Source organism: Arachis stenosperma, chromosome 4, assembly GCF_014773155.1.
Source record: "Arachis stenosperma cultivar V10309 chromosome 4, arast.V10309.gnm1.PFL2, whole genome shotgun sequence".
Lineage (NCBI taxonomy): Eukaryota > Viridiplantae > Streptophyta > Magnoliopsida > Fabales > Fabaceae > Arachis > Arachis stenosperma.
The window spans coordinates 959,073-975,996 of record NC_080380.1 but is presented as its reverse complement, the minus strand read 5'-3'; the positions used below and the strand labels follow the sequence as shown (position 1 = coordinate 975,996).

At 34.8% G+C, this 16,924-nt stretch overlaps 2 protein-coding genes across 2 annotated transcripts; both read right to left on the bottom strand.

The window, feature by feature from the left end:
* On the bottom strand, positions 1-8,204 carry LOC130976323 (membrane-associated progesterone-binding protein 4). The gene is made up of 8 exons (XM_057901161.1): positions 7,899-8,204; positions 7,750-7,826; positions 7,504-7,575; positions 7,214-7,251; positions 5,472-5,515; positions 3,663-3,709; positions 1,662-1,836; positions 1-438 (listed from the first exon to the last, which is right to left on the bottom strand). The coding sequence occupies exons 1-8, from the start codon at positions 8,019-8,021 to the stop codon at positions 271-273; spliced, it is 744 nt and encodes a 247-aa protein (XP_057757144.1). The 5' UTR covers positions 8,022-8,204; the 3' UTR covers positions 1-270.
* Positions 8,205-9,218: 1,014 nt separating this feature from the next.
* On the bottom strand, positions 9,219-16,924 carry LOC130976557 (choline-phosphate cytidylyltransferase 1). Its single transcript, XM_057901447.1, has 8 exons — positions 16,685-16,924; positions 16,494-16,607; positions 16,270-16,365; positions 16,119-16,161; positions 15,649-15,804; positions 15,474-15,542; positions 9,828-9,938; positions 9,219-9,744 (listed from the first exon to the last, which is right to left on the bottom strand). Exons 1-8 carry the CDS (start codon positions 16,798-16,800, stop codon positions 9,532-9,534), a joined length of 918 nt encoding a protein of 305 aa, XP_057757430.1. The 5' UTR covers positions 16,801-16,924; the 3' UTR covers positions 9,219-9,531.

The window sequence follows — 16,924 nt, the reverse complement described above, 5'->3', positions numbered from 1 at the left end:
TTGATGGTAGGGATAAAATTAGAACTAATGAAATATTTTAAGGATAAAATTACAATAAACTAAACAATATAGAGGTATGTTTAGAATTTTTTGAAAACTTAAAAGATAAAATATATACTTCGTGTGATGCATATGTTCTATACCTGTTGGATTAAATTGAACTCTTCTAAACTTGACTATCAATCAACACTAGAATAAATTAAGATTTTAACAATGATATTCAAGCACAAATATGTCCAAAGTATTCGTCTATTGGCAATAGATTCTTCTTTAAACTTTGCACCTATTGGCATGGTAATCACATCCTTCATATACCTCCAAACCCGGTTGGTTCAACTGAGATTCTTCAAAGCAAGCACAGCGCTTACTCATCTTTCCTGTCAAAGCGATTTCTAGTGGCCTCTGGACCATCCTAGGGTGGCCAATGTCACACCATACCTGACCAAAAGGGGAAACTTGTGTCATCTAAACAATCTATGTTAGCAATGGATAGTTTAACTAGAAAAATATGTCGATGATTTCACTGGCAACAAATCTGTTTTTGTCCCGACCCATTTTGAAGCAAAACAAATTTATAGAAGCTTAATCCCAGTTAGAACAGCTATCCTTTTTCAATCATGCATAAAAACTTGCTGTTTCATACCATTCAATTATGATATCAAGAGCCATGTCATAATTAGATGTTTCCACTAGAAAAAAAAGTTGACACAGAAAAAAGTTGAGTGTAAGTTGTACGAAATATTTCATACAACCAAAGAGCAGGTGGTAAGTGCTTCGTTTTCATAGTCACCGGTACATGATAAGTTGTATATTGAAAGCTTCAATTCTTAACAAAGAAGTGCACACTGCAGTCGAGTCAAACAAGAACAAAATAGCCTTTTTTTTACACCTTCACAAAGCCTTGTTTATTTATTATGATAATAAAAGAAGCATAATATAACAATCAACTGCACTCTAGTACAATGATGCAATTAAAGACGTGGAAAATGGGGTTACAACTTACAACTAATGAGAAGACTCAAGATAGTGTGGTAGAAGAAATTCCTATTGGTGTAGGACTACATCAAGAGTTATTTATAAACCCATAAACTATTGAACCCTATCAGGTCTGTAAAGACACCGTTCACACTTATCTCTCTTGACCGCCCCATGTGTGCTCTGTTTAGATTTAATTCTACCTCAAGTCACTTGTCTATTTGATAGAAGAATACGTTTCATTTAAGCACAATTTTTTCAACCTACTTAATTAAGATTATTGCAATTTGGTGATTGCTATAGTACCTAAAAGTGTTTGTCTAACTTATCAAAAAAGGTTGAAAATCAATATTTAATTTTAAAAGTATAGAAGTAAATAATTATTAAATATTCAAAATTTGCCATAAAAAGTAAGTTAGGCAAAAGTTAGACACTAAGTTATGGACACCATAGAACTCACCTTGCAATTTTCACTAGATTCTCTCATTTATTTTTCCTTTTGGAGCAGCAATAAACTATTTTGATTTGCTGAAGAATGGTGTTTGGTTGAAAAACTGAACAAATAAAAAAGAAATCAAGTAACCATGGCTCACCCCCTATATGAATGCAATTGGTTTTGGGAGACAAAATGTCAATTAATAAAAGCAACTCAGTTATTCATCTAAAATAATGACAGCACTTGATACCTCGCCACCCTCATCTTGGCTCCATCTTGAATTGCACGAAGGTAATTTAGCTTCTTCAATCTTCTGCTTTTCTAGAAGCTGTGCACCTCTGGCAGCCTTTGCTTCAACTCCTTTCATATATTTGGTTGGATTCCCTTGGCCATCATAGTATCGACCTACTAGCTTCCCAACATACCTATAGAAGCATGAATGAAGAGTCGAGTAAACATTCTGGCAATATGCTGTGAGATAGAGAAGCAACAGTAGCATAAAACATATATTTCCTTATGCCAAGACATAAGCTGCAAAATGGTTGATAGGGATAGCCACAAATAATTAATAAATAAATAAATGAATAATATAAAATTCACGCAACCAAGATATTAATATAAAAACTACGCCTTGTTCCACTAGACAAAGCCAGAACACCTTATATTAATGAAGGCATAAAAAGATTATTACAACAGGTAGATATGCAAGCTTTTAGGGTGTCTTTGACATCCTGCTAGTGCTCAGCTCATGGTTTATTTTAGTGGTGCTTTTTTATCCGACATAAAAAGGGATTGCAATGCATTGCTGCGTGTTCTATTTGATTTCTGCATTTTATGAGGATGCTTTATCATCTTTAGTACTTTTCTTTTCTATGGTAATAACATTGTGTTTCAATTAAACAAAAAAAGCTTCTGGAAAAATTACAACAACTCTAACAGAAGAAAAATGATTTCCAACCGATGGTCATTTATCAGAATTATAGTTCAAATTTAAGATCTCATTAATAAATTCATCACTGAAACTGTAACATAACAATGACATTTTTATAAACAAAAAAAGGTTTCAGGTGGTACCAACTTAATTGCTTTTGTTTTTCCCCCTGAAGCATGTTACCAAAATGGCCTAAAATTATAAAATACTTTCCTTACCCATGCACATGAAATAGTACAGCTATTTTCTAGAAGCTATTATATTAAGAAATAAAAAGCAAAAGAGCAGCAGAGAAGCTGCTTCATCTCCATGCTTATAGAACGGCCCATGAAACACTGATTACCATAACAGAGGCCATACAAGCCTGCAGCAACAGCACATTGCTAGGACTATGAAATTGTATGAAACAAATCATCTGATATTAATCCACTGTGCCTTAATAGACAAACTAAAGATGTGGCTTGAGTGGCATCTTGATTGAGAGAGAGAGAGAGAGAGAGAGAGCAGGAACTTCAGATGATTTACGAGATTTGGAAATCAAAGGACTTACAGAAAATCAACTCTTTCAAGATTTAAATTTTCTTTGTTGCAGTGGCAGAGAACTTGGTAGAATCAAATAAAACCAAAAGGGGACTGCCAAAAATGAAGCAGCCTAATACCTATAGACTAAGATTGACCATTCACATGCATAAAAAACAGATTTCCACAAATAAAATAAAATAAAAGGATGGATGTGAATTAAGAAATCCGAAGGTTAAATCCCAATCTATATTACACAAAGTATAACTTGTAATATGTTAAGTATCTAAGGAAAGTGGGAAACCACACCTTAAAAGCTAGTTGTTAAGTGGGAAGAATCAATCTCCTTAAATACAACGTCAAGCATCCCACACTATCCGATGTAGGACTTTGGGCACCCCATAATACCCATGTCCATAACAATACACCGACCTTGGAGAGCTAACATCCATGGCAGTTTCACTCTATCGACACTGATCCAGTGGTAGCCACTTTGCTATCGACTATCAATATTCGATATTCACATTAATCCAACCTACAGATAGCCCTTTCCATGGTGCCGACAACCAAGACTCTGATACCATTGTTAGGTATCTAAGGAAAGTGGGAAACCACACCTTAAAAGCTAGCTGTTAAGGGGGTAGAACTACTCTCCTTAAATAGAAAATCAAGCATCCCATACTACCCGGATGTGGGACTTTGAGCCCCTCATAATGCCCAAGTCCCTAACATAATACAGTATTATTTTATGAGTAACTTCTTTCTGAGTAAGAGACTAGGTTTTGTAGAATGAAAACTCACTTATAAGTTTTGAAGTAGAAATCCCTCCATTCAACAACGCTCTTTACCTGCCATCCACAGTTTAATACACGAGTCCTTGATATTACATTTACATATGACAAATTCAAATAAATCAGGAAAGTTTTAAATTAAACAAGAGTATGAAACAAGATGAAAAGAACAAGAAGATTGATGTAGATGCTTAGAATACGATATGCAACCAAGAGACTTATCAACTATTTAAATCACTAGATTTCTATTGAAACTAATTTTCATCAGCAATCTTGACAATTTGATACATCATATGAGTAGCCCAACTGAAAATGTTTCAGTCTTGAGAAGCCTAAGAAGATTAAAAGTTGGAGGTGTTTCAATCTTGAGGCCTAAGAAGGTTAAAAGTTGGAGGTCCAGGATTTTTAATAAGCAAGCTAAGGTAAAAAATAACACATGTTCAAATCTATATACCCTCTTAAATTGGAAAATTAGAAAACTCATGCTCATAAAAACACAAAGTGTATTTATGGAGTTCAACTATGTTACACCCTGTAACACTAAAGTAAATCCTGATGTAAATCGTACTATAGGAGTTACCCCAGGTAAGGTGAGACCTCAATGCAATGTATATGCAAGGAAATCATAATCTAAATGACAGGGAATCTGCTGCCTTTTTGATACACTTAGGTCTCCTTGATGATTTTCCTTTCTCTTCTAACCCATAAGGATATGGTCTCTTGACTCCCATGGTAGTTTCAATTGTAAATCCTTTTTTCAATTTCTAACACAAATCTTAAATACAATCTGTTTCCATGTAGACTACCCAACTTGTAAGTCCAAAGCTCCCTCCCTTTAAATCAAATCTTTTATATGGATAGTTGTGCTTACTAGAATTAATGCCAATTACATGTTGCGGGTTCGAAGGCCACATAGGACTATCTCCCTTGATGTGTGGGGTAAATAAGAATCAAATTTCACATCTATTTTTGCATTGTCCCTGTGATTTTATGGAACAAATTGTTTAGTATCTCTGATGGATGTTGGGTTCCCACTAACTAGGTTTGTTTGGTACCGAAGTAGGAAAGAAGCAAAATCTTTGTGGAATTGAGAATTCTTCTAGTACGAGAAACAGATTGGGAACAGAAAAGAAGCAAATCATATTGACCATAGTTGTCAAATCCCGAATTGTTTCTCCTCGTCTTAATGAAATTCCTCTTTTATTTAAAAAAAAAAAGAATAAGGGACAGAGGGAATTGTATACGTTCCAGGGGAGGGAGTGTGATACTTATAACTTGTTAGAGGTGGTGGGGTGGGGGTATATAAGATGTGGGAGGATGCGGACAGGAACAATAAAAATTGCTGGGAATTAGACTCACACTGGGAGAGAGAATCAAGCCTCTCAAAACGCTGGCACTATTACTCTTTCTTCTCTTCTTTATTTTGTACTAATACATTTAGGAGGGTAAAACCACTCTGGTTGTACTTCATATCCTGCAGTTTCAGCAATTATTTTACTATAATTTTACCTTCACTTGATACCAGTTGTTACAAACATCTGCGCCTTCCATTATATTAGAACCATACTTTTGTCCTACTATATTTCTCCAATATCCTAGGCACACTTTCTATATGAGAGTTGCTAAGCTCCAGGTGTTCTAACTAAGCCAAAAGATATAAATTTGAGATTGAAATAAAAGTAGAAGTTAAAATATCAGCAATTCTTTCTATGATTCAAGTTAAATATACTAGGAACTAGAGAAATATTCTAAAATCAAATGCACACGGAAAATTCTTTTAATCTCTAAGTGAATAAAGTTAAAGAACAAAAGAAACTACCTCAGTGCTTGAGAGACCACGCAATGAGTCAGTTAGTCCATCTCCTGCATGACCAACAAAAAGGAAGATAAAGAATTAAAAGACATTTAAAAACTATCAAATAACCCCCGCCCCCTCTTTTCTTTGTTTTTTTTCCAGGAGCAGCACTGGAGGAAGAGATTTGGTGCAACACAACCATAGTAATCCTTCAAAGAATATTTTTTTAATTAGTTAAGTCTTTCATGATAAAGAAAAGGCATCAATTTAAGGACAAATTCACGTCTAGTTACACCTTAGAGGCACTTATAAGGGACCAAAGTAATGTCTCAAAATATTTCAAGGAATAAGGTGATGCATATATATCTTTGAAGGAGTAATTTGAGTGTTCACTCTTCATTTAATTCCCTTTCAATTTTCAAGCATTCCTTTCCTTCTTCTACTCACTTATTTATTGTTTCTCTTTAATAAAATTCTCATTATTATTGAAAACAGAATTAGATGACCTTCAAGGTTGTTGAAATATAAATTAATACAAGATACAATCGCAACTCAAGCAAAAGAACATTATTTTACTTACCAAAAGTTTCCAAAAATGAAAGTATAAAGAAAGTCCATGGTTAAGCAAACAAATGTAAAATCTGATGATTAAAAATAGAGAAAGAAGAAAACCAAAGTGTTCAAGAACAAAACTGATTCTGTTTAGTTATCTAGTATCTTTTATTTTATTATCAGAATACGTAAGTGCAATTTAAGACAATATGAACATGAGAGATCTTCGAAAGACTCTTTCTACGATATATATTGGAAAATAGTAGATCATCAACATCTCGAACCAATAAGACTGTATCAAATATTGCAAAATCACAACTAAATATAACACAGAAACTAAAACAGAATGTTTGATCAAGAAAAGTTATTTCGATTTGGATAATTTGGAAAATTTTATTTTTGGGGAGAGCATATCTTTTGTTGCGAAGTTTTCTAAAAATTTCAAAAATGCCCTAACGTTTAATTTGATTAAATTTTACCCCTAACATTTGAAACAAGTTTTATCATCCTACATGCAGCTTACATAATATTTGGTTGTGTCAATGTCACCAGTTTTCTTGCAGGAAAAGAATTCTAGTTCAATATGTAAATATTAGATAGTAACTTTGCAAAATCTTTGAGGTGAAAACAGTGTTAACCCCACTCTAATACCACTCAAATATTTCTAACATGTTTCCACAAGGAAAAAAAGTTGTAATACTACTTGATCACATACGACTTTGCATGGACAAAATAATTATGACCAATATCTCATAATGGACTTCCCAAGCAAAAGATTATTTAAAGTGAAAGATTAAATGTCTTTCAATATGTAATTGCGAAGTTACCATTGGTGTCTGAAAAGACATTCCACCTACATGTCTAATACAATCATACAAACCAGACCAATAAAAGCCTTATCAATACGTACACCATCTTTAATACTCACCAACTTCTAGTTATTCAATTTCTCAGAACAAAACAATAATAAGTAAATGGTGTGTGAATCAGTCTAAAACTTATGCAGCCAATCTTATGACACAACAACAGAAACATTTAGCCTAAACATTAGGATTAAAAGAATAGAAAACATAATGAAGGAGGAAAAAAGCATAAAAGAGCTCCAGAAGTAAAGAATTCCTTGCCATTGCCACAAACAAAAAAGGAATAACAATGCAATTTTGACAATGCATGATTTAATCATTAGAAAACAACAACCCACATAACTCTACTACCTGTGAAGTTTCCAGATACAAATGCACGAGAAGCATCCCTGTTTTAATCAAGTTGAAAAGAAAACACTGTCAATATGAGTAATCGAGAAATTGGGGATGTGTTTATGAGACTCTAGTTAGAGCAAGAGGGAAAGGGAGAAAAGAGGAGGAGTTTAAAAGAATGTGGTTGTGAATCCATTTGACTCTTCAAACCGTTTTCTCTCTCTCTCCAAAATTCAAACCGAGTCTCACAAAAACACACCCTCAAATGAAATATTTCATACAATTCTAAGATCAACAAAGAAACATGCCTTCCAGCAAAATGATTGTATCCCCCTCCTGCACCATAATGAGATTTTCCTTTGGTTACATCAAACACAGATCTATTTCCAACAAAAGAAAAAAAAAACATAATAATAAATATAAGAGTAAGCAATCTAATCAGTAATCACGAATTCACGAGCAGACTCAACACGGTGCAAAACATATAGGTAGCTCACTACTTCAAAGAAACCCTAATTTTTTAGAACTATGAGATAGAAAACAGAGAGTAATACCCGAGAATTCCTAGAAGGATTGGCAACCGTTCGTCAGTTCCGTTAAATAAAGCAAGTTCTTCAGCACTGAACAACCTCTACCAGACAAAAAATGAAGAGTCAAAATTGAACAAGCACGGATAGAAATCTCGGAAATCCAGAATCCAAACCTGGGGAGTGTAGAATTTGGGGGAGAATGTGAGAAGCAGAGCAGCGAGAAGAACCAAAAGAGCGATCCCTGAAAGGGGAGAGGTTACTATACTCTTCAATGACATCTTGTAGAAGTAGTTCATTCAGTTTTCAGACATAGTGGCACCGAAAGAAACAGCTCAAAGTTTAGGTCAAACTAGAGACAAGCTTTGGAGGATAATCTGACTAAATCCCCAAGATTGGGATTGTACACTAATTCCACTCCTAAGTTTCAATTGCACTATTTTGGATTTCAGAATAAAATTTGAACTGTATAATAGTCGTCAATGATCAATGATCACACTTTTAAAATAACGTGATTATAGAATAAGTTATCAACTGTGACCATAAAATAAGTTATCATTAAACCGTAATCTAAAGCATGGTCATCAGAACTGAACTAGTAATCGAATCGATCAGACTAGTAGATCGTCGGATTATTGGTTCAATCAGTAAATCATAGAGATTGACAACAATAATAATCATGATCATAGATTAAAAAAAGTATCATAACCATAGAGTTATAGTCACACAAAAATAGGTCACGGATAGAAAATTATTACCTAAAGTCAAAAACAGTAATTATGTATGATCATGATTTTTATTAGTTATAATCTATGAGGATTTGGATTCTCTAAATTTTAAATTTCACTTTAGAAAATTGAGTGTGATTTCTCATCATTTATTTTATAAGTGGGATAAAAAAAAAGTATGAGAACGAAACTATTCAAATGTGAGAGATTACACATTATCCTCTAAAGTAAAAATTTAAAATTTAGAAGATTCAAATTCGAATCTATAATCATATTTTTAAATCATGATCATAGATAAAAAAATATTGTAGTAAATGTTAAAAAAGAATACAAACTCTCTTACTAAATTGTCAGACTGAAACTTGATGTATACAGAAGAAAAGTAAAACCAAAGAATCAGCTGTGGTTTCAGCACTTTTTTAGTTTTTTTTTTTTTAAATAAAATCTACTTATACTACTAAAATGTACTAACATGTAATTCTATTACCAAATATACTAATATATATATATATATATAATGTCTTTAGTATTGTGTCTAACTTATTTAACAAAAAAATTAATAATAATATTATTTTTTTTTTTTTAAATAAATTAAATAATTTAGATTATATTATATATATATATATATATATATATATATATATATATATATATATATATATTATATATATATATATATGTTCACTTTTTATGTGAGTATTTGCCCTTGACATTTTTATGGATTTAGATGTGATAGTAAAAAGAGAATAATGGTTTGAAGATTGAAAATAAGGGGAAAAAAGGCCAGGGAGCCGATGTGAATATTTACCCCATCTCATAATCTTTTACATGAAGCTAAACATGAAAAATTAAACAAGATGTTTAAGTTCTATAGTCAACCATATACACTATTTTCATGTATATTAACATGTACGTGCTCAAAAGTTTGACCAAACTTGTGAAATGGGTAGCCAGGCCACTTCTATGACCCTACCATGATCCAAGATAAACTATAGAATTTTATAAACAACAAATAAAAGCAGTTTGATATGCACATACTGCCAAGAACCACAGATTAACCACTTTATTTGTTAATGTGTGACTATGTTTTCTTCTCATCCTTTTCAATAATATGGGGATTGAGTTCTTCATCACCAAAATACTCTTCAAAATATTCTTCATCACTATCATCTTCATCGTCATCATAATACTCTTCCTTATCATCATCTTTATCACCCTCTCCACTTTCTAAATGAAATGCAGCTGATTGTGGACCTCTTAACCTTTCTTGAATTTGATCTATGATCACTGTCCCCTGATATATTAACAAGAAATATCAAAGAATAAGAAAGGAAAAAAATTATACTGGTTATATATGATGTTAACAAATTAGCTTACCATCTTATGAAAACCTTCTTCAAACATTTCTAAAAATCCAGCAACCAAACGATCAGCATTTTCGACCCATTCATTAGGATGCATACCAGCATTCTTTGCAACAATTTGAATCTGGATGAACAACGAAAATTTTTTTATGTCCATTATATTTCCAATATCTTACATGAAATTTAAAAATGTGTGCTATAAAAATAAATATGAATCTATCAGCAACAAAAAACTTCTTAATTTATGTTAGAGTAAACGACAAATATATTCCTGAAGACAAATAAGCCATCGACTACATGAAAATACAAAAATATTTTTCACTTTCTAAAACGCTGTTGAGGATAAATAAGAGATGAAACCAGCTGAAAACACAAATTAAGACCATCAAACTTCAAGGATCTGTAACTGAATATATGTCCAGGATCAAAAAGGTAACAAACTCACTTTCTGCATTAGGTGCACCTCTTACTAGTGAGGAATTTGTCGAAGCAGTAGCTCAAGGCTTAAATGAGGATTACAGTGCTTTTATTACTATGATAAATTCAAAGGCTGATGAAATAACTGAGAGTGAGGTGGAGGCATTATTAGTAGGACAAGAAATTAGTTGAGAGATTTAAAAGAATGTACTTGGCACTATGCATGTAAATTTGGCTCAAGGTTCAGAATCAAACTGCAAGAACACCAACACAATTACTCTACATTTCACAAATCAACAACATAACTATCAAGGAAGAGGTCAGGAGTTTCGAGGACGAGCTCGTGGTCGAGGATTTAGAGTGGCAGATCCTTCTATTACGGCAATTCAAGGCCGCAATGTCAGCTATGTGGAAGGATTGGACACATTGTATGGGATTGTTATCACAGGTTTAATCAGAACTATCAAAGACCTTATGAAGCAGCATCAAATCCACCAGCTCCACCGTCTTCAGCCTTTCATCAACCACAGTCACAAACAGACTCACAACCACGAGCATTGGTGGCAGCTGCGCCGTCAACCACACACCTTTGACAGATAGAGCGTGGTATCTGGACACAGGAGCATCACACCACCTTACATTTGATGGCAACAATCTAGTTACAGGCTCAGAGTACGAAGGCTCAGAGCAGGTGTTCACAGGTAATGGTCAAGGTATGTGCATCAATAATATTGGCAAAACTATATTATTTCCTGTATCCAACCCTCCTTATCAGCCCAACACACACTACTTTAAACTACTAAACCTACTACATGTTCCCTCAATCACGAAGAACCTCATTAGTGTAGCAAAATTTGCGCAAGATAATCACGTGTTCTTTGAATTCCATCCTTTTGATTGTTTTGTTAAGGATCAGGAGACCAACGATCTGTTTCTCAGAGGGTCTCTTAGAGGAGGACTTTATCATTTGACAACATTGGCATATTGGCCAGGGCAGCATCATCAAGCGGTTTACCTTCATCTGAAGGGAAGAAGCTTTGCAAGCAATAAAAGCCACTACATCTGCTAGTAGTGACCAGGAATCTCATTTTAGTGTACAAGAGTCTAGAATTAGTGTTGAGCATGAACAGAAAGGCAAAGAAAAGAAAAAGAAAAAGAAAAAAAAAAAAAAAAAAAAAAAAAAGTGAACAAAACAAAAGAAAAGAAGAAGGAAATACACATTGTAAAGCTGTGTCTGTGTCGCAGTTTGAAGTATGGCATAGAAGGTTAGGACATCCGGCTGCAAAAACAGTAGCAAAAGTAATGCAGCGTTGTAAAATTGTGGATGATGATATGAATAAAAGAGACACAACAGCTATTACTCCTTTGTGCAATGCATGTTGTCAAGGAAAACATCATAATTTGCCTTTCTCTGACTCACTCACTGACTATAACACAACTCTAGAGTTAGTCTACTCTGATATTTGGGGGCCAGCGCCAATCATCAGTAGTTCAGGTTTTAGATATTATATAATTTTCATTGATGCCAAAACCAGATACACATGTCTATACCTGCTGCAAAACAAAGCTCAAGCTCTCCAAGCCTTTACCCAATACAAATTGCTACTTGAAAACAAGACTGGACACAAGATTAAAAGTCTTCAAACTGACAATGGAGGTGAATTCCTCTCTCACAGTTTCACAGAATTCCTCATTCAGCATGGCATTGCTCATAGGCTTAGTTGTCCTCACACTCACCAACAAAATGGTAGAGTTGAACGGAAACACCGGCACATAACTGAAATGGGCCTAACACTACTCTCTCAAACCTCTTTGCCCCTAAGGTTTTGGGATCAAGCCTTCTTGACAGCCACTCATCTCATTAATCTACTACCCTCATACACTACAGATCAGAAAACACCATTTGAGCTCCTCAATCACAAAGAACCAGACTATTTGTTTTTCAAAACCTTTGGATGTGCATGTTATCCACAACTTAAACCCTACAACACTCATAAATTTGATTTTAAAACTCACAAATGTCTCTTTTTAGGTTACTCCTCTCATCATAAAGGGTACAAATGTCTCTCACCTTCCGGCAAACTCTACATTTCTAGACATGTCTTATTTGATGAATCTGAGTTTCCTTATCAATCTCTCTTCTTCAATCAAACTCCAAAACTGAAATCTGTTGTCCCACACCTCCAAACTATCACATCTGCACCATTGCACCTCATTCCAGCCCACACCATTGTCCAACAAAACCATCTCAATGCCCAAGCCACATCTCCAATTAGTACTTCCAACACCACTAGCCCTCTCATACATGAAACACCTGTTCCTAACTCAGATGCCAATTTACACCGTCAAATACTAGACCCTGCACAACAATCCCTTTCCCAACCATCTTCACCGTCCTCCACACCCTTAGCTCAACCTGAGTCTTCTGCCAATATTAGTGCTGCTCATAACTGTCCATTAACTGATACTGCTATGACTACTTCTACTTCTGTGTTTCCCTCAAGTAATGTAGGGTTAGCTGAGCAGCTAGAAAGAGGACATGTAGCTCTGCCCACTACAGCGCCTACTCGAACGCATCCTATGGTTACTAGAAGTCAGGCTGGAATTTTTAAGCCGAAACTGTTCACTGCACTGGTTCCGAATAATGTTGTAGACCTCACACAAGTTGAACCTTCTTCAGTGGTACAAGCACTAACCTCTCCACATTGGAAATCTGCAATGGATGAGGAGTATGCAGCACTTTTGAAGTGCAAGACATGGAACTTGGTTGAAGAGTCACCAACAGTTGAACCAATTGGATGTCGCTGGATATTTCGCATCAAAGACAGCCAGATGGAACAATTCAAAAACAAAGCGAGGTTGGTCGCAAAGGGATTTCATCAGCGAGAAGGTTTGGACTATGATCAAGTTTTTTTAGTCCAGTTGCCAAGCCTACAACAGTACGCACATTGCTGTCTATTGCTGTTTCAAAAGGATGGAGAGTAAGGCAGTTTGATTCAACAACGCATTTCTCAATGGGGATTTACATGAGAAAGTGTACATGGTGCAACCTGAGGGTTATGCACTTGGTTCTGGCCTTGTGTGCAAATTGGAGAAGGCCCTATATGGCTTAAAACAGGCTCCAAGAGCCTGGTTTCTAAAGCTAAGCAGCACACTTAGATTTGGTTTTGCAAGTACAACCTCAGATCCTTGTCTCTTTGTTCGACACAGTAAAGCTTCAACAATCTATTTTCTAGCATATGTTGATGACATACTGATGACTGGCACTAATCAAACTGAAGTTGATGGTCTGATCCAACAATTAAATAAAGTGTTCACTCTAAAAGACTTGGGGGAAATGAATTTTTTCCTTGGAATTGAAGTTGAAAGAACTAAAGCTGATACTCTAGTGCTGAAACAGTCTAAATATGTCAAGGATCTGTTGAAGAGAGCTGAGATGTTAGAGGCTAGACCCGTTACCACACCAATGGCTAGTACCTTAAAGCTTGATACAATAGGTACAACATTTGATAAGCCCTTTTTGTACAGATCCATAGTGGGTGGGCTGCAATACGCCACCATCACTAGGCCTGATATTGCCTTCTCTGTGAACAAAGTGTCCCAATTTATGCATGCTCCCCTGGAACAGCACTGGAAGGCAGTAAAGAGAATCCTTCGCTACCTAGCCGGGACAATTGAGTTTGGGCTTGAAATTCACAGAAGCAGCGACTTCAGAATCTTAGCATTTTGTGACTCAGATTGGGCAGCAGATCCTGTGGATAGACGATCAACAACATGGTATTGTATATTCCTTGGGGTGAATCTCATAAATTGGTCAAGCAGGAAGCAAACGGCTGTAGCCAGATCAAGCGCCGAGGCTGAGTTTAGAGCCCTGGCTGATGCCATGACAGACACTATGTGGCTGCAGAAACTCCTCCATGAAATGCACATACCGGCTGGACTTCCTCCAACATTGTTTTGTGACAATCAAAGCACAGTGCTCATGAGTCAGAATCCAATTCTGCACAGCCGATCGAAACATTTTGAAATTGATCTCCACTTTGTTCGACATAGAGTTGAGGACAAGCAGGCATATGTAGTCCATATTCCATCTCAAGATCAAATTGCAGATGTTCTTACCAAGCCAGTGAGTCATGATGCCTTCTTGAAGATTAGATGCAAACTAAGACTAGTTGACCAAGCCAAGCTCAAGTTGAGGGGGAATGTTGAGGATAAATAAGAGATGAAACTAGCTGTAGTGTAAGGCATGTGATTAGGAGTTAGTTATGCTGAGTTGTCAAGTTTGTTAGAAGGATAATTAGTTGTTAGAAAAATCTGTTTCAGCTGTAACTATAAATTCAAGAGAAAACCTACTCTGTAAGTAGTTTTTTTAAGAATCAATAAACTCAATTTCTCGTGCTCTTCTCTTCTCTCTTCTCTCTGTTCTCTACTCCCTTTCTCTCTCGCTCTTGCTCTCTTTTCAGATCTAACAGAGTTTTCTGATACCTTCAAATCCTCGGAATGATCGATTTGTCCTTATATACTTTAGACGGAAGAACTTGAATGTCTTGTATTTTAAAAAGTCAGAGACGTTTTTGTATTTTCAATTAGTCAATGACTTATGTGTCTTGAATTAAAAACTTAGAGACCTATTTGTCTTTCTCTCTTTTTGTTAAAACCTTTTGCTTTGGCATTTTACTTCTATGAAGAAGAATCCAGATTAACATTGCTCTTCTCTTAAATCTCGAATTCATCAAATACGCTATACAAAGGTTCTACTCTTTTACATATTGAAGTTGCATATCTGTTTAGATGAACATATAATTGAGATTAAGCACTAAAATTGTTTAATCTAGAATACTTTTGCAAACATTTATAGTTAGTTTTATGACATAATTGGGACAGAACCCATCAATGGAAACACCTTTGCTCATTTGAAGTAACTATATAATGTGCGAAATAGTGAATTGCAAAAGAAATAATATTACTTCTTTCTAGAACAATGACTTAGACTCATTCTGTTTTATTATATCTCTATAATAGTTTTGTCCAACAATCCTAAAATTCTTATATACTAAGAAAAACTACTTCCACAATGACCTTCAACATAGCATTCTTATTATAATTCCCTAAGGCCACTTTCTTTCACATACATATCCAAAAAATTGAAACTTTTATGGTTGTGCACATTATGTAAGATCTAATAGGCTAATACTAACATTATAGATAGCACTAGTTAGATAAGCTAATGAATTTCACTAACCTTTTCTTGTTGTTCTTTTACTTTCTCTTGTAAGGTTTTCAACCTCCTATTCACTCTCAATCGCTTTTCCTGTTTATATCAATACGACCATAGCAATAAGAAATCAGCTCCTTCAAAAAAGGTAGACAAATTGATGTTAATAAAAATAAATGAATCAATCATCACTTAATCCCACCTTAACATAGCTTACACCAAGATCTTTCCTTGAGTAGCCACGATCCAAGTTTCGTAATACATATTGGTTATAATCTTTTACAATCCTCATTATCACATCTGAAGTAGATATCCCTTCAGTCCGTTTCGTTTCCTTAAATTTTCCAACAGCCTTAACCTACATAACAGATCATTTGATAACTTTTACTTACTCAGAAACTCTTAGGATCAACAATCTTTAGTATTGTTTGCCTTTAACTAGTATAAACACTAAATTGTCTTTAACAAATAAATTTTATTAATTTATGTGTGTAAATTCTGAAAAATGTGGGTGCAAACTATGCAAAATTTCTATAAATATGAGTGCAAATGATCGCTGACTAAGGACAGACTAAAAATGATAATATTTGCTGGTGATGTAACATTCTTCTTACTTATTTTGTAAACATGAAAAAAAACTTAAATATTGAAGGGAAATGTCCTTATACATACAAATTCATAAACATCATTTCCTGCACCACTGGTATCTGCATATCTGTATAGAACATATACAAGAATGTATATTATACATTCATTATAGGCACATGTAATCAAGATGACATAATCAATTTGAAGAATGGAATTTAATTTCTAAGAATCTTACGGAAGAGAGTCATGAGCGACATAATCAATTTTGTGCTTGTCAAGAAACTCTTGATTGATAACCCAAGGTGCATCTGGAATGACTTCATCCACCCATCTGCTTAAAATACACAATAAAAATAAATTAAACCATACATATATTTATATAAAAATACATTAATAACTGATTTTAGCCACTGATTTTGATGTACAAATAGCATTTTTCATTAACATTAAAAGTCGCACTTGCAGTGACGAAGAGATTCATAACGTTCATCCTCGGTCATAACGGTTTTTCCTTTGTACTTGTGAGTCACTGCATCGCTACAGCATCCAACTAGAAGGTACGTGTTCGGAAATCTGAAACTCGAAAATGAAATATAATGAGGTAACGAAAGATTAGGTTGCAAAGGATATAATTATATGAGAAACTTAACGATTTCTTAGCTTGCTCGAGAGAACGGGCATGGCCGAAGTGGAAGAGATCATAAATTCCATCTGCGTAGACACGAACAGGACGATCCACAGGAGGAGGAGCTGTAGCAGACGCCATACTTGATCTCCTTCATTCACTCGTTTGCCCCTTTAATTTCTCTCTTTCTCATTTTTGTATTTTGTTTTCCCTTAGCTATCACATGCTAAATATGCGACTCTGCGTAACTCTCGTGTCCTATTTT